The sequence below is a fragment of the Conger conger genome, chromosome 2 (genome assembly GCF_963514075.1).
Source record: "Conger conger chromosome 2, fConCon1.1, whole genome shotgun sequence".
Taxonomy (NCBI): Eukaryota; Metazoa; Chordata; class Actinopteri; order Anguilliformes; family Congridae; genus Conger; species Conger conger.
This window is the reverse complement of record NC_083761.1, coordinates 55,866,501-55,887,507: the sequence shown is the minus strand read 5'-3', so window position 1 is coordinate 55,887,507 and position 21,007 is coordinate 55,866,501. Positions and strand designations below refer to the sequence as shown.

The following is a 21,007-nucleotide window of genomic DNA, read 5'->3' as shown; positions in this document are numbered from 1 at the left end:
TCACGGGTTGGCTTTCTGGGTAATATTTTAGAGATTTACAACTTGTTTGACTGCACATTTGCTGCAAGTAAAAAACCTTTGCCAGTCAGCTAATTTTCATCTTAACATTCAAAAGAATACCTTTATACTGCAAACCATTATATTGAAAGTAAATGTAAAGCACTTCCATTGGGAACTCCTGGCACCATTCCTCTTTCTCCATTTATTTTATATATTCACGTGCCATTGACCATAAACAACCCATATATTGTATACTGTATGAAGAAGTGAAGCTTAGTGCATGGGCATTAAATTGCCTGTTTCATCCAAGACTAGTATGCATAATTAAGTGCAAGGACCTCTTAGAGGTGTTGGCCTCTAACCACAGAAATGTTGTTTACTTTGATAAACTGAATCAATTGATGACATATTGTACACAAGTTCAAAATATCCAGACTAATTTGACATTCTTTTGGTATGCAGAGTTCAGTATAAAAGAGTTCAGGATAGTGTTTTAGAGGGTGCTGAATGGGTGCTAGCACTAAAAGGAAGAAAAACATCTTACAAAAAATAGCTTCTTATACTTTTATAACAAGTGTATACTTGTTAATGGAATGCAAATGTAATTATTTTGTGGTGTAAAAATGTCATGCTGCAAGCTAATTAATGATAAAATTGATTTATTGAAAAGTACAAAAACAGGCACAGCAGACTTTGTAATAAATTATGCCCTTATTTTCAGTCAGAGCATGGAAAACGGAAGATGATTTTGTACATGAGGGTACAGTTACTGACAAACCATAATGAATGTAGATGCATACAATCCAATAATTTATATATAATTAAAATAATAAACAAAAACTAAATAAATACAGAAGTACAAATACATATACAGAGAGTAATAAAGTAACTAATTTAACAGTTTGTCCACTTCACAAATTGTCTTGTTACTGTAGTTAATCACCATTGACCAACTGCTATAATGAGCACTCCCTAAGCTAAGTTTCTGCACTTCGAAGAACTACTAAAAAATCCAGTCTAGATTTTTTTTACATGTATTGACATTTTTTTTTTTCTCTAAATGAACAAGTTAATTTCACACTGTTCAGCTGTTTGGAAGTCTCTTCATGGGATGCTTAAACCCAATACCAAACTTTCATCTTGTAGATGTATATAGACATATTGTTTCAGACTTTTAGATGCATACTGCATAAAAGTTTAGAGCAGCATACTTAACATGTTGCAAACTTTTTTAGAGGAAAGTAATTTGCAAAATTGAACCACAGGGTTCAAATTTGTTTGTGCGTTCATGGCAAGTAGCTAGTAGAAATACTAGAGCAAATATACAATGTAAAATTTAAATATAGATACATGTTAGATGCTGAATAATTTAATTTCTAACTCTAAAAGGCCACATACAACACAGTATAAAGATGAAAAGGTACCCAATGTGGATAGATATAGGACCATCTCCACATCCTCTCTTAATTGCTTTGTCCAATTACAACTTAAGCAATGACTTACAGAGCGAACACTACACAAAGGTACAGTACATATACTTATAAACCAGGGCATGCCAACCCCACCCTGTCCAGCATCATCATTCAGGTTTCCAGTTCCTGTGTTCCTCTGCACTAAACAATACACAGTCGAGTCAAAGAAGATGCCCCACTCAGTTATTACCCACGTGAACAGCTGTGAACAGTGTTCACTCTATGGTACTTTCTCTAATCCTAATGATTGGCTGGTTGTTAACCATCAGCATTCTGGAAAATTAATGCCATCAGCACCCTCACCCAGTTTTCCTCACAGCTGTTTTACCTCAGACGTGCCACTGGGTGGAAGCATAGAGTAGGAAAGATGATATCCTTTATCATACTTCTTTTTTATGGTTGTGATAAATGGGCTCGCTCTTTCTGCCGCAAAGAGGAACACAAATGCACACTGCATACAGTGTGTGTATGCTGCAGAGAATTCAAAGCTGTGAATCATTGCTACAAACATAAACAAACCTTACAAATGGGACAAGGCCACAAGGGCTGCACTGATATAAAGGTGTCCGCTATGAAAAACAGGATTATGTGGTCAAACATGACATCCCACATACCCCAGTAGGGTAATGAATAAGCGAAAAGAGTAACATGCTTAATCTTGGATGGAGGGTCAGGTTCTTTTCGCAACAGCCTAGAGACGACTGAGCTTTTATGTCTGTGCCAGATTTGCTTTTCTGCTCTGAAGAAAAAGCAAGAAACCCGAGATACCAACGACAGCCTTAAACAGCCATGGGGAAAAAGAAGAGGACTTGTAGTAGTTGTTGGCTCCGTTACAGATGCTTCCGAGAAGTGCGAATTGCATTGCAGCGCAGTCGGGTCTCTTGCTTTGCATGTGTTGCCCTGAGCCCGCTGGGTGTCTGATCACGGATATAAGAAAGAGCCATCAGTCCGTAACACAGTGTAAACTCTTCGTGGCAAAATGAAGCTAACCTTTCTCATAATCTAACCATGCTATTGTAATTGGCCTCAATCTAAAAAATAAAAAATAAAAACTGAAAATTGAGCGAACCGAGCAGGATAGTTAATGTATATTCATCATGAACCATTAAATAATTTCCAAATGCTCATTCTTAGCAGGATAGGTGAATTTATTAGCGGTATTTGTCAGGCTTCAATGGGCTACAATGAACATATACCCTCAGCACAATGGACGCAGTGAACAGGTCCGGTGATATACATACGAAAGACATAGTGACATTTCTGTCAATGCGTTTACTAGCGGAGGTGGTAACAGGATTAGACCACTCCATTTCACATCCAGCACAAAATATACTGAAATAATAAAGATGCATAGGACACGTAGTATATGAACACACAAAATGACAATAAGAGCACAGCAATGGCCTTGCTTAGTAACGCAGTGGGCCAAACAGCAGCAAAGTTTCACCGACCCACACACACACACACACCCATAGTCTACAGCAGGGTCGAGCGGTGGGGGGTGGGGGGTAAGAGTCGTGTCCACCTGGATAAGAAAGAACCCCGACACAAGATAACTCCCATTTCTCTGCTCTGATGTCACGGGGCATCAGTAAACCATGAGACATCGTCAGCCCGACACCTGCGTTTAAGGCGCGTGCCAAATCTGGTGAGCGATTTAAGCCCACTGCTTACAGAACACAGCAGACATGTTGAATTTGTGGATTTATAAACGGTTCTGCTTTCTTTGTAATATTGCCAATATCAATGTTGTGCGCATTTCAACTACGATTCACGTTATCTTTCGGTTTTCTCTTCTGGAGAAGTTAATGTGCCAGGGTTCTCTTTACCCAAATGTCCGTGTCAAAGTATTATATACAACATGCTGTAGGAATTTAACCAACACCGGCAGTGGCACTTTTCTGGTGACCGAGCACTGGGAATGGTTTCCTGAGGACGGAATTTTCCACCCAATGGGCTAAAAGCTGCAGTTATGAACTTTTTCCAAACTTCTTTCATGTTAAAACGAAACAAAGTCATTTAAATCTGTAATATACAGGACACTCAGATTGCATTCATTTGTTGATGGTTCCCATTATCTCTATATCCAATATGGATTACCTACCACAAAGAATGGCATTGATAGTGTGCGTTCAGAATGAAAAACATCTATAAAGACCATATAAAAGCTAGCTCGTCACATTCTTGTAAACCACATCAAAAATGTATTCTCTAAACCACGTTATGTTATAAAAATAGATCACATTGAATGTTATTAGCTTCATACAGGACATATAGCTCTAAAATCTCACCAAAGTGCCCCAGGCAGCCTATAGTTTTGCAATTTCATACTTAAAAAAAACAAAAAAACAAAAAAAAAACAAGTGCTCTTTGTACTGTACATACTGTGATTGACAGTAATCCGTTAAGTGCCATTCATGATTAGTATCTATTATTGTTAATTAGCCAGAGAGCTGGCTCGTTTTCCTGTAGATGTTCTGTTATTCTAATGAGCTCTATAGAGACAGCACATACCACAGCATCCCACATCCCTCATAATGAGAGCCCTGTGGTGCCTGCTGTCTTCTCAGCTTTGGCTGCCATCTTAGAAAGTGTGCTGCACTTAACAAAAAAAGCAACTAAACTGCAGATTTTCACAATAGCGTTGTGCCGATCATGGTAAGGTCATTATCGTCAATAGTATTATTGTCACTAGTTTGCTTACAATAACCATCGTTTTGCCATTATAATTTAATAGTGTATGTTTTCATAACTGACATAAAGGTCAGATACCACAAGTATCAGACCTGTCTCAGACTAGTGCTGTCGCCTCAGATCATATGAAGTACTCGTTCATGCTTTAGTAAGTGCTTTACTCTGTAAAATGTCCCTGTTTTGGGGGCTGGAGGTTATAAGAACAGCCTTGCCCTGCCGGTGCTGGGGTTTTATCGCACAGTACACAGACAGTGTAAAGTAGAGAGGTGATAGTTAGCTTGGGACGTGGCAGAATCTGCCTCGACGTGGGACTGTAGGGCAGGGCGCGGGCCCCCCCGGCTCGACTCCCGACGGCTGAGCTCCTCCTCAGCGTGGGGCGGGCCACCCTCTGCCTGCTCGCAGCGAATCCTGCCCCCGGGAGCACTAAGAGGGGGCGGAGAACGGGGCGGAGCCCGCGTTGCGGTTGGCCGACTTGACGATGGTGATGACGCTGGTGGTGGCCACCTTCCCGGCGGAGAGGGGCCCTTGGGTGACGGTGCGGGCGAAGCACTGCAGGGCCTCATACTTGGCCCTGAGCGCGTCCAGCTCCAGCCGCATGCTGGCGTTCTCGCGGGCCAGCTTGTCCACCTCACGCTGGAGCTCGGTCTTCTGCCTCTCCAGCTCCTCCTTCTGCGTCACGCGCTTGATGCGGCAGCTGGCGGCGTAGCCGCGGTTCTTCAGGGTCCGCCGTCTCTGCTTCAGCCGCGCCATGTCATCCTTGGTCAGCCCCCGGAGGTGCTGGTTGAGCTCGCGCACGGACATGGCCACCAGGTCGTCATCGCTGAGGGCCGGGGCATTCTCCCCGACCTCCTTCTTTAACTGGGAGCCGGGGGGAAAAACGGAATTAGATGCAGACCAGGAGGAATTTTCACGAAGCTGCCTAACTGAGTTAAGGCTAGTTTATACTCTGTCGCTCGACTTATATCGCAGAACGTTCATGAATGGTCTAACCCAATATTGACTATGGTTGTCGTTTAATTTAAAGTAGGCTATTTTTAATTTATGAAGTATAAACCGAATGGTTTGCCTGATGGAGTATAACCCAGCCTTTAGCCGGTCTTTTGGTTCCAGGATGTACGCAGAGCAGAAGTCAATCTTAGTGAGTTAGCCAGCTCTGTGAAATACCACCAGCTATCCCACGCATACAGAGAAACTTCTCACACCACCACAGTCAAAAAGTCTATTCCTTCTGAACAGCCGTGAAATACGGCTGAATTTTCATCCGATTAGTATATGGCAGTATGTGTTGTTGATTGGCGGGGCTCTTACCTTTAAAGCTTTGCTTGCTTTAAAATTAGTCGTCATACCCTGCACGCATTCACCTGGACAGAATCCCTCAGAAATAACTGTAAAAGAAAACAAATGAAAAATGATATTATTAATATTATACACTTTTTTCAGATTGAGACGTTGAGATAAGGGTGCAATCACAGGTAGCTGCCAGCAGAGGTCAGCAGTGACACACCGCGTGAACAAACACAGCCTGTTGTGTTGTGTTTACCGCTGAGTACTCTGAAATGCGGTTCATTGGAGTGCTCTGAAAAGCAGGTTGTCTCGCCGCCACCTAGACTGACGCACTGTCTGATCTCCCGAGGGATCATCCCACGCTATTTTGACTAATTCAGCTTCCTAGAAATGAACCTGCTTACGCTTTCTAGACTGTCTTTGAAACGCAGAGGCTTCCTCTAGGCCCCATATCAAACCCGTTTCCCCTGCTGTCAGTCTGAGAATTCCACTCCAGCGTCACCTAAGGTGGTTGCCATAGAAACGCCAGGCAGCAGACCCCAAGCCGCCAGGCAAGGGTGTGCGAGAGAGCGCGTCACATGGGCAGCCAAACGGTAAACAAGCCTCATTCATAACACGGTCACACACATGGCATACATTACCAGCCTTTGGCTGTTTAGTGTATCACATGGTTATCCGGCAGGGCATAGTACCAGCAGGAGGTCTGGTCTGAAGACAACAGACCACACTACAGACAAACAGGCCGAATCGCTGTTGATGAAACCAAAAAGGCTTTGACAACGTGACCTAGATGTGTGAAACCACATGCTGTATGTCGATAGCTCGTAAAGTGAAATGAGGTATCGATTCATGTAATTTGTTTGTCAGACCCGATCCATATTCATTTTTAACACGTGTGTAAATGGTTCAGGTCAATCACCCATTTCCACGCTGAAACAGTAGGAGTCATCGGCCTAAAAAGCAGCTTGTACAGAACATTGTACAAGCAACAGCTATGGTGACAAAATATTCAGGAATGCACTGGAAACAAATATTTAAAGTTTTAACAAAAAAAACTTTAAAGTGAAAGGTAAGAATTTTATAAAACTGGAGGGGGTAAGCTGACACTGCACTCGCAATGTGGAACACACCAAGAGGGAGAGAGTCAGAGTGGAACAGCTTCCCCTACACGGTCTCCGTTGTATTCTTGCTTCCAGACAATGCTCTTTATCAGGTTTAAAACCGGACCCTGTTGAGGCTAGATCCTCTTACACAGGGCTTTCCTCCACTGTTTTCCATTTCCTTATTTAACTCTGCTGGTTATATTTAGCCCTGTGCTCTGACAGGCAGTTCCGCCAACTAAACACTTTGTGTAAAAGTGCAAAGTAGGTCGACGTCGGGTTTTGCATTTCTCCTTATGTCGTCCTTTGAGCCCGGCTAAATTAGAAAGCAAAAAAACGAAACGGGGAAGTTAAACACTCTAGCCGGTGTCGGTTCAGAGATTATGTTCTTTCGGGAATTCCAGCATTTCCAGTAAACGTCCTGATGTTCCCAATATAGGTGCAGTCTGAACGCCGTTTGATCTTAACCGCTGGTTAACCATTCTGGTTGGATTTCTCATAGATCGGGATTCCACTGTGTCTGAGTCACTCGCGCGAGAGGGAAAAGAGGGGTGTTTACACATCCCTGCGTAACGGACTTTCTCTCCGGTTTCAAGCCTTCCATCTGGTTCGTGTTAGCCAACCCTCAGCGGAGGTCGCCCCACAGCAGCTTATTCATACCCCATTGTCTCCGTCAAGAGGGGCTAATTGACGCCGATCTGGCCTCAGACACACAGCGACTGTGACTGTAAGCGGCTGTGCTACATTTAGCCTCTTTCCTCACAAACCACCCCAGTAGAATGGCCTATTCATAGGTTCGGGCCCACTGGAAACAGTCTGGGACTGCTGAGGGAGCCCAGATGTTGGAGCTCTGGGGACGTTGGGAGGCGAGGGGGGGAATTTCGCTTTCTGCGAAAAGAGGAAAGGCCTGGAATAGTTACGTCAAGCAGCGCGCGGTCGGGCCAGTAAATCACGGCAGCGCTGAGGCAGATGAGGATAAACTCCTCGGCTGCAGCTCGGCCCGATGTTGTGCCTGTTGCGTCATGGCGGGGCCCTGCTTTTCTTTCCAGGCGATGCAGAGGTATCCATGAGGGAAAGGGGCCTCATCTGTAAATGTTTGAGGGAATTTTGCTTTCTAGGAAAGAAGGAAAGGCCTGGAGTAATGCTTGGGCCCCAGATCCCCGCCCCCCGAATTTTCTAGGTGCAAGATAACAAAACAAGAAGAGAGTAGAGCTACAAGAGGAACCACAAAGGTGGGCGATGCACAGGCAAGAACCACAAAGCCACATGAATCACTGTACACAAAATAGACAGCTGTACTTTTCCATGGGGAAGGGGGGGTGAGTGCTCAGACTTCACCCACACTAATGGGGGTAGGGGGCATTTTTCACTGTAGAAGAAAGCACTCCTGCCAGTGCTGTCCAGAAAAGATATGGAATTTGCATCTGACTCTCCAAAAACAAACTTTAAGAAGTGTTATTCACATAAAAACAATACAATGTCTTGAGGTCTGATCACTGAACAGCACTGTGGAGGAGCAGGAAGGGCATTAACACAATGGGCGGGGGTGGGTAACGCTGCAGTTTAATCCTGATTGAATGATTCTGATAGACCTTCAATGTTCTATAGCCATAGCCAAGTTGCACACAGAGAGCGGTACCCTGGTGTAAAATCCAGCTATGACCAGCTTGAAATGAGCAGCTACCAACTGTTTCAAAATATCCACTGCGCTGGTCAAACCATGTTGAGTATGGAGCTGGTCTGAGCCGGTCACCCAGCTACCAGCTATTTTTTTTTTTCAGCAGAGGGAATTACAGAAGGAAATTTTGAAGAGAATAAAAGCAGTTTGCTAGTCATGGAGGTGGTGACTGTGTCACTATCTTATCAGGTCATGTACATCTTGAGGGAAGTAGTCATGCAGGAACCCGTGGGTCTTCAGGGAGGATATGACAGAATGCGGCAGGCTTTGGGGCCCACTACAATGTGATAAGAGGGTTACTCTCATTTTCCATGTTCTTGCATTGTTCTCCTGATGTACTGAAGTCATACTGCAATATTACCGCCTGCCACATCACACGACACAGGAATCACATCTAAAACTCTGTACTTGTCATCTCAGGCTGAGTTTGAGTTACAGTCGTTTTAAAAGGGGCTGAGAATAATGGTGCTGTCAGCAACTGACAGCATAACACAGCAGAGAACGTGCCCCACAAATTTAACAATGCATGCCAGTAATTAATGTTGCTTATAATGTGCTCCCAATAGCACAATCCATCAAGCTCTTGACAACTTTTCCCTGCCTGGTCTCTCCAAATAGGACGAAAATGATAATGACAAGAATGAAAGATTGGCGGGAGGGCCACAGAACACACACCCCCGCCGCTGCCAATTCCCTGCACAATATTTACTCGAGTGTGGAGCGGTAGTTTGAGAAACTTTCTTTGTAGAGGAACAGATCTGCTTAAAGCGATGCCACTTACGGCGAAAAACGTGTGTAAGCAGGTCTGAGAATGGCTAATAGTGCTGCGCCCACACTCTGATCGCGTAGCAGCGCACTCAAACAATGTGACATAGCATTCCAGTGAGTCAGACCCCGCGAACCTCCGCAAGGAAACTCCAGAGAGAAACATTCTTTGATCGAGGGCCAGTCGCTTAAAATTTCTTTTTTTACAGCCCACAGTTGCAGTTCTTTGCCGACCGTTACCGATAAATGCAAATATATTGACCTGAATGCCGCTCAACTCATTTAAATACAGATTCTTGTTTGTTTTTGATCTAAAATTCTGAGGAGAAAAAATTTGTTAAACTGCTTTAATTGGACTGAGAATAGTGTGCGCATTTACAGGATTAAGGGTTTGAACTTAGATCTCATAATCACAGATTTCTGTGTGCTGACGTACCTCAAAATGCCAATCCCAGCATTTCTTTCCATTGCTCAAGTCATTGTACTTCCTTATCAGCATGTTCCAACTCAAGAATTACTTCCTAAACTCCAGGACCTTGGTCAGAACATGGAAGTAAACTGAAGCACATTTAATCTCCTGGTTATTCATTTTTACTTCCAGTTTTTATTAAACTAAAATTACTCTACAAGCTTAACATCCATAGAAACAGGAATTTATTTACCAACTATAAATATGAATCTCTCCAGAGTATTCCCAAGATATTATTTCAGTATATGTAATAAACATGTAAGCGTGGCTTTAAAATCAAGAAACCTTGACGACCCTTGTCCTTAAAGGGATATGGCACTGGAGAACACAGTAGTGAAATGGAGCTCAAGAGTTTCTAAGGTATTGTTTTCATCACCTTTTTGAAGTTAACTGCCATGAGGCGCTTTGCGGTCATTAGTAGAGTGAAACTGATACGACTGGATGGATCCAACATTCTTCGGCTTAGGGATGGCACCAAAAACAGCCTTTCATCATCCAGTGGTATTGGTGAACAACAGCAGCATATGAAATCTGATCCCGACTTGTTTTTGCCTGTCAGCGACAGGCTTAAAATCAAAATGCGCGTATTGGCTCAGTCGAGACAGGTACAAATACAGACAGCTTACACAGGGAAAATAAATTACAGTCTGCGCCTCTGGACTTTGTAGGTAAGCGTACCTCACCGTTAAGAAAGGACTCGTTTGGCAACCGTGGTTGTTGCTTAAATAATCGAGTTGAACTCAACTGAACTGTGGTATACTGTCGATACGAACAGCTAGGTCCCCCGTAGGTAAATGCCTAAAAGACATTAAGGATTCTGTGTGGCTCATCAAGCCTTACAGAGGGGCACACAGGCACATTCCATGGTTTTCTGCTCTCCACACTGCACAAATATTTGATGAAATATTACATAAGGTGGGGGGGGGGGGCATTACTGAGTTATGAGTCACACACACTATTTAATGGCAGGGGCAAATACCAGAGGCAAGAGAGCACAGCCGTCCAGTTGAAACAACTGGATTGTCCAGGAAATGTAAGTGAACAGAAAGGTCCAGAAATCAATGGGAACAGTTGGTATGGCCACCCAAATATAGTGACTGGCAGGAGGACAGAATTGGCACTTCCAATTGCAAAGGGAAGTAAGCATGATGCTTCTTTCATCTGCTGCACTAAGTTTCTTTGGCCGACCACTGCATCTACGGTCCTCAACGTCGTGGTCCTTTAACAGAGCTTGGACAGCACATCTGGAAACCCCTGTCTGCCTTGAAATTTCTGCCTGGGAGAGACCTTGCTGATGCAGTATAACTACCTTGTGTCTTGTTGCTGTGCACAGTCTTGCCATGGTGTATGACTTCTGACATTAAACTGCCTTCAGCAACCTCACCTCCTGTTTGGTATAATTGGTTAATCACACATCTGACTATATGCCTACAAACATTTTTATGCAAAACTTTGTGCAAGTGTACCTAGAAGAATTGATGCTGGTTTGAAGGCAAAGGGTGGTCACACCAAATATTGATTTGATTTAGATCACTTGGTATTTTGTTAATTGATTAAAATAAACATAATATTTCTATTTTTACCGCATTTTTCACACCTGCCTAAAACTTTTGCACAGTACTGTATTTGTGTGTGTGTGTATATATATATATATATATATATATATACATATACACACACACACACACACACACACACACACACACATATACATACACACACTCAGTGAGCACTTTATTAGGTATTTATTAGACTTATTTTATATTAGACTTCTACTGCCGTAGTTTTCAGAGATACTATTCTGCATACCACTGTTGTAATATGTGGTTATTTGCGTTACTGTCAGCTTTGACCAGTCTGGGCATTCTGCTCTGACGTCTCTCATTAACAAGATGTTTCTGTCTCCAGGATTTTTGTTTTGTTTTGTTGCATTCTCTGCAAACTCTAGAGAACATCCCAGGAGATCAGCCGTTTCTGAGATACTCAAACCACCCTGTCTGCCACCAACAATCATTCCACAGTCAAAGGCACTTAGATCACATTGTTCCCCATTTTGATGATTGCTGGGAACATAAGTATTCAAAAGTGTTCAATAATTCTAGAGCCACTGTACATGTGCACTTATTTCCTGATCATGGAATGCTGGCATAGTAAAGAATCTCAGGCATCTGCAGATCAGGGATAAATATTCCCAGTTTTCACACTAGAGCCAAAAACTCCACTCCGGTGTGGAACAGGTATGGAAAACACATCAGCGGTCAGCTAGGCCCTGATGAAAACTCACCACAGATTGCTAAATGTCAGTGACAAAGCAGTTATTCACTTCAAACTGTTCTGACCACAAAGTGGTGAAGCTGTTAAGCCCAACTCCAGGAAGTCCCTTGGTGAAATAGGAAAGCCCAAGATGCAAATATACTGCTGTAGCTCACTACATGAACAGTGAGAAACTGGAATGGTGTGTACAGTATAATCCCAGGTTCTAGGCCATGTTTCAGTCAGCAGCAGTGTTACAAAAATGGAAATATTTCCCAGAAACTGTTTAGAAAAACCCTTCCAGTTTATATTCAATCATTTGTTGGACTACCTGAGTAATGCTTAAGCTTAAATTAAACATTTCAGGCTTTGTCTGTATGGATTATCCCAGGGTTTTTCTGGATAAAGCCTGTTTGCAAATATGCATAATTATGCTGTTCAAATTTGTTGTTTCACTTTAAAAGCAATGATTACTTTCATCTCAGTAAACCCCCAATAGTTATGGTAGCCTGGTAATACTGACACACAAACCAATACTAATTACCTAATTCCAGACTTTCACTGCAAATTTAAAGAAGATGAGTACTGCGTCTGAATACTTACATCATGCTTCTGATCAATAATAATGTGCACATATTCAGTCCATTAAGATGTACTATACTGTACTTGAAAGAAAGTCTGACTTTTTGAAAGCTTGAGGGAGAAAGCCTTACATATTTTTGAGAAAACCCTGAAAGAACAATGACTCAAAAGGATGTAGACAAACAAAAACTCTGACCTTTGTGGCCCTCCTACACGGTACTTCTGTTACTGGTCCAGTGCAGCACAAGATAAGGCACTGAACAAATTCCTCTCCATTTATGACAGAGCACACACAATGTGGGGCATTGCCATCACCCAAAGTGGGAAGTCATCTCACAGCCAGTGACTCAGGGTCTTTCTGTTGTGGCCAGATGGTGTTCACCACACAATATGTGGAAAGAAGTGAACGGCTCACCAACCCAGTCCATAGCTTTTTGATGAGAAAGTCCTATTTCAGTGTTCTCCACATAATTTTACATGATAGCAAAGGTCAAGAGCACCATCTAAGGATTTGATCTTCAGCCAGAGACAGTAGTCAGTACCAAAACAGGACATTACTTTCACCCAAAAACACTAACATTGGAAGCCAAACTCCATATCACTTGCAAAATATTTAAAACATTGGGCTTTTAGCAACCATTTTACATTCCAGTGATATAATAGGCTAGGTTTTGCCAAAAAAACATTATGCCATTGACCTCAGTTTTCTACATGTGAATTAATGTCGTCTTTTTATTCTATATTGCAAACTGTTAACGAGTAGAAGATTTGACTGAATTCATACTGCCAACAAACATTTTTGAGTTCCTTCTCACACTTGTGGTTGAGATGATGGATGTCTGCATGTTTATGAGCAGACTACGTTCCACCCATTCTCTGCCAAAAATGTCTTGCACTTTTCAGAGTGGAAACCCTTATGAGGAGAACTGAGACTGCAGTGTATCCTATGTGTATGTAATAAACTAAAAATGTCACAGACATTTTTGGGGGAGACTGAATATTTGAAGTGACAACACAGTTGGCCATGAGTACTTTCACTGCGTATAGCATGGGAAAGCTCTATCTATGCACTCCACCCAGTTACATACTGTACAGGTCTCTTAATTGCCGTCTTGATGTGCGTTTTCATTCAGTTTTGGCAATTTAAGATGGCACCTATACTTGTTCATTTGTGCGTTTATCCTTTTAAATTGAATAACTAATGGAAGTTCTGTTATCTGCCAGAGGGGAAATGAATCATAATATCCAGTAATGACTCACCTTTCCGAAATAACAGGGCGCAGTTCCTTGCTTAAAGCCGAATAACATTCCAACCAGAATCAACCATGTTGAACTAAATGGAATGATTCCCTTAAAATCGAGCCAAACAAGGGATTTAACATAAACAAACAAACAAACAAACAAACAGTGCCCTGTAACCCAAACCACAACCAAGTGTAGAGTCGTAACACCTTTTACATCATATTCGCTCTGGTTTATTGCTGATCAGGCAGTGAGCGGTTAGTCTGTATCATTAGCGTTTTGCCCATTCTGCAGTTTGGAAACAGTAGTAGGCCTACAGCTGCTCAGTTCCAACATGAATAACTCCCTTATCAGAAGAAAGATTTCAAGACAGACCCGGTGATATCTGCGGTGACAATTAGTATGGTCAATTCCCATAATTAACGAAATAACAATTTTGCTTTGGAAATGGAAAATTATTCAATTGCGCTCAATTCAACAACAGCAAGTAATCTGACCAAAAGATTGCACTAGGCGTCTGACAATTTGTCTAGTTTATCACTGTATAGCTAAAAGATATGGGACAGAAGGCATACCACCCGCGACGGATATATCCCATGCACAATCGTCTGTTAAAACAGGCACTTCAGAATATAATAATTTCTGCGAAATAATGTGACAGGCAACATACGTTTGCCTATAATATGAAACGTGAATTACACAACATGGCATAATGCGGAGAATAAAATAACAACCCGTTAATAACCAGAAAAATATATATATATTATTTTATTTACAGCTTTATAACAATTCTCTTGCAAGCCAGAAATCGACTGTGATCGTCATATTTCCTCCGTTCCAGGCGTGTTTTCGCCCAGTTGCTTCTTCGATGCGCTCATTCTTCTCATGAAGTAGGCTACGGTTACCACGCCTCCTCGCTCCGAGATCCCTCTAAAATGCAAAACAAACGAGGGCTCTTTGATCTGAGAAAGCGCACTACACTCGGGGTTTCGCCGTGGGACCAGTACAGAATGCGTCATGTTTCATTCTTAATAACCGACTCCTTCCAGCGTTCTTTTGGGTGGTCTCACGTAAATTACCATAACCATTGTACTAAAATTCCCGAAAGCAGTACACGCATTGTTTTCTAACAGAAAAATGCAGAAACTAACAGCAAATAGACATACAGCTTGTTAGGTGAAAGTTTTAAATACAAATGCAACAAGTATTTACGCCAATCACTGGAGACGAACTACCGAAGTGTATCAATCCAATCTGAAAAATAGTTTACGAACTACACAAATTACATTCGTTTACACTAGAATGATGAGAAAATATTTGAATAGACGTGCCAAATAGAATATCACATCAGAAAAATTGTGCCTTCATTAACAACTAAAAGTTAAGAAATAAACAGTTGTGCTCATATCTCGCCTCACTGCGAACACGTGTTCACGAGTAATGTCGTAACGAAACGTTTACAGCATTAAATAACTTTTACGCGATTACATCCTTTCAGATTACATCCCATAATGAATATGTAACTGTATTTTGATTCAGTTAAACTTTTAAGTTCAATGCGCTGCATTGGCGACTTTTTCTTTAGATGCGTAAGCAGATCGCCGTGCTAACACCAGCAATTAAATGAGGAATTTAAAAGCAGCGTTTTTGAAAACAATCTCTGAAATCTTACCTCGGGACGTGGTTGCTGATTTAAAGACTTCAAAAATCTCTCGTTGTCGTCGGTTACAGGGCGGTGTAGCCTATATTTCACACAGAGCAAAGCTCCCAGCAATCGAACCGACATGTATCCCAATTCTAAACTACAAAACAACAACAATGTATCAACATTCCACTCTGTTTCCGCAAGCACTTACGTCACTGATTCCTCGTGACCGCCCCTTCCATTCATGAAAATAACTTTGTACTGACGTCATCCAGGCGGGAAACTAGAGGAAGCCAGAAATAGAATAGAGCAATAAATGCGCAGCTGCTTTATGCTTAACGTGTTCCACTTTTGTTACAAGCTGCAAAAATATATATTTTATTATCAGCTAGTGCAAGCATTTGACAAGTGATATATTCGGTTTTTATATTGTATATCTACGAGTTTATTGCGTAGCCTATAACCTACGTCTAACTCCTAGTCCATGGCGTAGCCTACAAATCACAGTCGAAAGATGATACAACAGGTTTCACTAACTATAAATCTAGAAATAAATCACACACATACAAAACATTTTAACGTCATCATTATCAGTTAAAATTAAATGTCATGGCTCAAAGCCATCCTCGAATGCCAAACGGAGATCAAACTGACCCACCGCATTTAGTGATTTGCTCGTCATGAAAAGCCAAGTGATTAAAAGCTTACGGGGAGCTCTGATGACTGAACAACCTACCCCGCCTCTCCTACATAAATTCCCCATGAATGTATTCTTTATTTCAGTGTTTGTGCAAACTACAATACACGTCATTTCAATCACTCCCAATTGCTATAAATAGAGTCAGCTGAGCTCTGCAGATAGACGGTATTTGATTGACGTAAACAGGCTTTGGTTCAGTTCCGTCGGGAGATGGATCACTTAGCCATAAAAGACTATATGCCCTCTTTAAAAAAAAAAGTGTACACACAATTTCCCATGCTTATTTTGCCATATTAGGTTTTTCTAAATGATTAATGATCACCTCAGATAACTATGTCTGCCATTTTCCAAGCTAAACAACCAAATTACATGTTGTCATTTGAAGTAAAACAAGGGTTGTAGAATGACAAGAGGGAAGGAATATTTTGAACAGCTTATTGAAATATGAAAATGTGATAATATAACTTCAAAATGTATAATGGCTCAACCAGCAAAAGCAAGCTGAGTCAGGAGTTTTACATTGTGGGGTATGATTGGTGTGGGGTAGGGTGTGTTCTAAAAAGGCAAACAAATTGGGTGGGTGACTCAAATAAATATAAATAAATAATTATTTCGAATTTATCATCAGTAATTTTGAGTTGTGGACAAGAGTATTTAGTTTACACACATTGAGTAAAAAGTCTGAGGAAAAATACCTGATGAAAAAAACAGCTAAATATAAAATGAATTAATTGTGGCATATAAAAATGTGGCTGGTGCAGTGGGTAGCACTGCCGCCTCACAGCAAGGAGGTCCTGGGTTCGAATCCCCGTCGGCTGGGGCCTCTGTGCGGAGTTTGCATGTTCTCCCTGTGTCTGCGTGGGTTTCCTCCGGGTACTCCGGTTTCCTCCCACAGTCCAAAGACATGCAGGTTAGGCTGATTGGAGAGTCTAAATTGCCCATAGGTATGAGTGTATGAGTGTATGAGTGTATGAGTGTATGAGTGTGTGAGTGAATGGTGTGTGTGCCCTGCGATGGACTGGCGACCTGTCCAGGGTGTATTCCTGCCTTTCGCCCAATGTATGCTGGGATAGGCTCCAGCCCCCCTGCGGCCCTGTTCAGGATAAGCGGGTTAAGATAATGGATGGATGGATGGATATAAAAATGTACTTAGAGGTATACAGACTCCAGATTGGCTCAACCAGTAAAAGCCCTGGTAAAACCAGCTCTGATTAGAAGTGCTTTTATGATTGGCATTTATATAGCACCTTTGTCCAAAGCGCTGTACAATTGATGCTTCTCATTCACCCATTCATACACACACTCACACACCGACGTCGATTGGCTGCCATGCAAGGCAAGGGTCAGGAGCAGTTGCGGGTAAGGTGTCTTGCTCAGGGACACTTCGACACAGCCCAGGCGGGAAACCTCCAACTGCCAGACGACCGCTCTTACTGCCTGAGCCATGTCACCCCACACTTTTAAAGCAATAAAATGATATACAGTGGTGTGAAAAAGTGTTTGCCCCCTTCCTGATTTCTTATTTTTTTGCATGTTTGTCACACTTAAATGTTTCAGATCATCAAACTAATTTAAATATTAGTCAAAGACAACACAAGTAAACACAAAATGCAGTTTTTAAATGAAGGTTTTTATTATTAAGGGAGAAAAAAAATCCAAACCTACATGGCCCTGTGTGAAAAAGTGATTGCCCCCCCTGTTAAAACATAACTTAACTGTGGTTTATCAAACCTGAGTTCAATTTCTCTAGCCACACCCATGCCTGATTACTGCCACACCTGTTCTCAATCAAGAAATCACTTAAATAGGACCTGCCTGACAAAGTGAAGTAGACCAAATGATCCTCAAAAGCTAGACATCATGCCGAGATCTAAAGAAATTCAGGAACAAATGAGAAAGAAAGTAATTGAGATCTATCAGTCTGGAAAAGGTTATAAAGCCATTTCTAAAGCTTTGGGACTCCAGCGAACCACAGTGAGAGCCATTATCCACAAATGGCGAAAACATGGAACAGTGGTGAACCTTCCCAGGAGTGGCCGGCTGACCAAAATTACCCCAAGAGCGCAGCGACGACTCATCCAAGAGGTCACAAAAGACCCCACAACAACATCCAAAGAACTCTAGGCCTCACTTGCCTCAGTTAAGGTCAGTGTTCATGACTCCACCATAAGAAAGAGACTGGGCAAAAATGGCCTGCATGGCAGAGTTCCAAGACGAAAACCACTGCTGAGCAAAAAGAACATTAAGGCTTGTCTCAATTTTTCCAGAAAACATCTTGATGTTCCCCAAGACTTTTGGGAAAATACTCTGTGGTCTGACGAGACAAAAGTTGAACTTTTTGGAAGGTGTGTGTCCCATTACATCTGGCGTAAAAGTAACACCGCATTTCAGAAAAAGAACATCATACCAACAGTAAAATATGGTGGTGGTAGTGTGATGGTCTGGGGCTGTTTTGCTGCTTCAGGACCTGGAAGACTTGCTGTGATAAATGGAACCATGAATTCTGCTGTCTACCAAAAAATCCTGAAGGAGAATGTCCGGCCATCTGTTCGTGACCTCAAGCTGAAACGAACTTGGGTTCTACAGCAGGACAATGATCCAAAACACACCAGCAAGTCCACCTCTGAATGGCTGAAGAAAAACAAAATGAAGACTTTGGAGTGGCCTAGTCAAAGTCCTGACCTGAATCCTATTGAGATGCTGTGGCATGACCTTAAAAAGGCGGTTCATGCTCGAAAACCCTCCAATGTGGCTGAACAATTCTGCAAAGATGAGTGGGCCAAAATTCCTCCACAGCGCTGTAAGAGACTCATTGCAAGTTATCGCAAACGCTTGATTGCAGTTGTTGCTGCTAAGGGTGGCCCAACCAGTTATTAGGTTTAGGGGGCAATCACTTTTTCACACAGGGCCATGTAGGTTTGGATTTTTTTTCTCCCTTAATAATGTGTTTACTTGTGTTGTCTTTAACTAATATTTAAATGTGTTTGATCTGAAACATTTAAGTGTGACAAACATGCAAAAAAAATAAGAAATCAGGAAGGGGGCAAACACTTTTTCACACCACTGTATATGTGAATATGCATGCTTGTGTTACTGGTAGCAGGCTCAATAGGAGAAAGCTGCAGCCTGATATAACTTTAGGACTTTAGAAGACATGGGGTGACATGGCTCAGGCAGTAAGAGCAGTTGTCCGGCAGTCGGAGGGTTGCCGGTTCGATCCCCCGCCCGGGCTGTGTCAAAGTGTCCCTGAGCAAGACACCTAACCCCTAAATGCTCCTGATGAGCTGGTTGGCGCCTTGCATGGCAGCCGATCGCTGTCGGTGTGTGAGTGTGTGTATGAATGGGTGAATGAGAAGCATCAATTGTACGGCGCTTTGGATAAAGGTGCTATATAAATTCCAACCATTTACCATTTAGAAGAGAAAGCTGCAGCCTGCTAGCAGTGGCTAGCAAAGGTTCCACACCACAAAGCTACCCCCGAATGCAACTGACTAACTTTGTAGCAATAGTGGCAAATAAATACCCTACCAAAGTTAAATGAATACCCTAGAATCAGAATGCAAGCGGCTGATAGCTGCAAGTTCACAATGAGACACAGGTGTCTGGCAAGAACTGGCAAGGGATTCAAGATAGGGCTTTGGTTGCATCTAGTTTATCATGCAGCATCTTTAAGAGCACATTATTGGCAGCAATGCACATAATCAGCTACAGTATATGGTTCCGTGACTATAAATATTGGTCCATAGTCATTGGACAGTTGTTTTATGTGAAATGTTTGCATTTGCTGAAAGCTTCAAAAGACAGGAAATTGATCAGCCCTAACGCTAACATCAGCCTGCTCTCCATTAAGGTATCAGCATAGTCTACTGTATGTCAAACAACATGTGCTCACCAAAGGGCAGATTGTTTAAGATTGGGCATATATGTTTCACTAGATTTTTATGCCTAGCTTTTCTGGTATCGTTTATTTTATCTGGGTCTGTTTCTATGATCACCTGTCTGGTTTAATCCGTTCTTTTATGGTGACATTTTTTAATGGGCTGAAGAATTGATGATTGGAGGTCATTAGGGAAGGCGCGTGTCTCTAAAGGGGTTAAGCAAATACAACTCCATTTTTCCATTTTTCATTCTTTTCTGGCGGGTACGCATGTGATGCAAGATGGCACTACAATAAATTTTGATGCAGTACGTTATTGTCCAGTCTACTCATTAAAGAAATAACACCACGCAGAATGAACCTGGCTACAGAAGCAATATACTTAGTTTGCACTTTTCTAAAGCATGCTTTATTTCTAACATGTCCAATGTGTCCTATTCTGGACCACATATCTTGTATCACTCTTTCAAAACAGCCTGTCCACAAACCGTGTTGGTACGTAGCATACCATTTTGAATGTGATTAATTGATTGATCCTGCATTAAAGTGTATATTGTATAGTATAGTATAGAGTGTGTATTGCTATGACCTCATTCATATAGTATTGCATTCATAAACTAGTCACTAGCATTCCTAGGCTAGTCACTACTTATTTCATAGGGGTGATATGGGTGTTCGATAGGATTTTTTATGAAATAAATAAAAAGTTTTGAGTTTACTTAGGTTCCCTTTGTATAATATTACATTTTGTGTCTGACACCATTCAGTGTGACAAATATTCAGTAATAGAGGAAATCAGGAAGGGGCAGACTTTTTCGAGGCAAAATAATTATCAAAAGAATCCAAAGACTTCTGTTTACATCCCCCTTAAATTAGAGCAGGTGGCACAAATGGAACTGTAGCGGCATAACTGATAAGTTGAAAAAGGAAGAAAAATGGGGGTGAGAGTGTTTCAAAAAGTAATGTTTGTAACCACATTTGACATTTGCACAAGTACAGTTTATGCTCAGTGAATGTGCCCGAAGTGAATGAGGAAGTAGCATTAACGGCTATTGACATGATAAGTGAGTTTGGTAGCCATCAGCCTAGGGCCTGGGGTACTGAAAATATTTAGCACACATATATGGACTTTTGCCAGTGAAGAGGAAATATTTGAGCCCCAGCAGCCAATCAGTCAGAACTAATGTACACCATAATGTGTGGTTATATCTATGGACAAAGAGCTGTGACAACCAGTGTGAGCAGA

At 41.9% G+C, this 21,007-nt stretch overlaps 1 protein-coding gene across 8 annotated transcripts; it reads right to left on the bottom strand.

Moving 5' to 3' along the window:
• Nucleotides 1–642: 642 nt before the first annotated feature.
• Nucleotides 643–16,035, bottom strand: LOC133122873 (transcription factor MafK-like). 8 transcript variants are annotated; one of them, XM_061233113.1, is made up of 5 exons: nt 15,921–16,035; nt 15,396–15,467; nt 15,212–15,281; nt 5,475–5,551; nt 643–5,024 (listed from the first exon to the last, which is right to left on the bottom strand). In XM_061233113.1, exons 1-5 carry the CDS (start codon nt 15,993–15,995, stop codon nt 4,590–4,592), a joined length of 729 nt encoding a protein of 242 aa, XP_061089097.1. In that variant the 5' UTR covers nt 15,996–16,035; the 3' UTR covers nt 643–4,589. The 8 variants fall into 8 exon arrangements, 6 of the variants coding, with proteins under 6 accessions (XP_061089097.1, XP_061089098.1, XP_061089096.1 ...); XM_061233114.1 differs by having other exon boundaries at nt 15,893–15,956; XM_061233112.1 differs by having other exon boundaries at nt 15,843–15,952.
• Nucleotides 16,036–21,007: the final 4,972 nt, after the last annotated feature.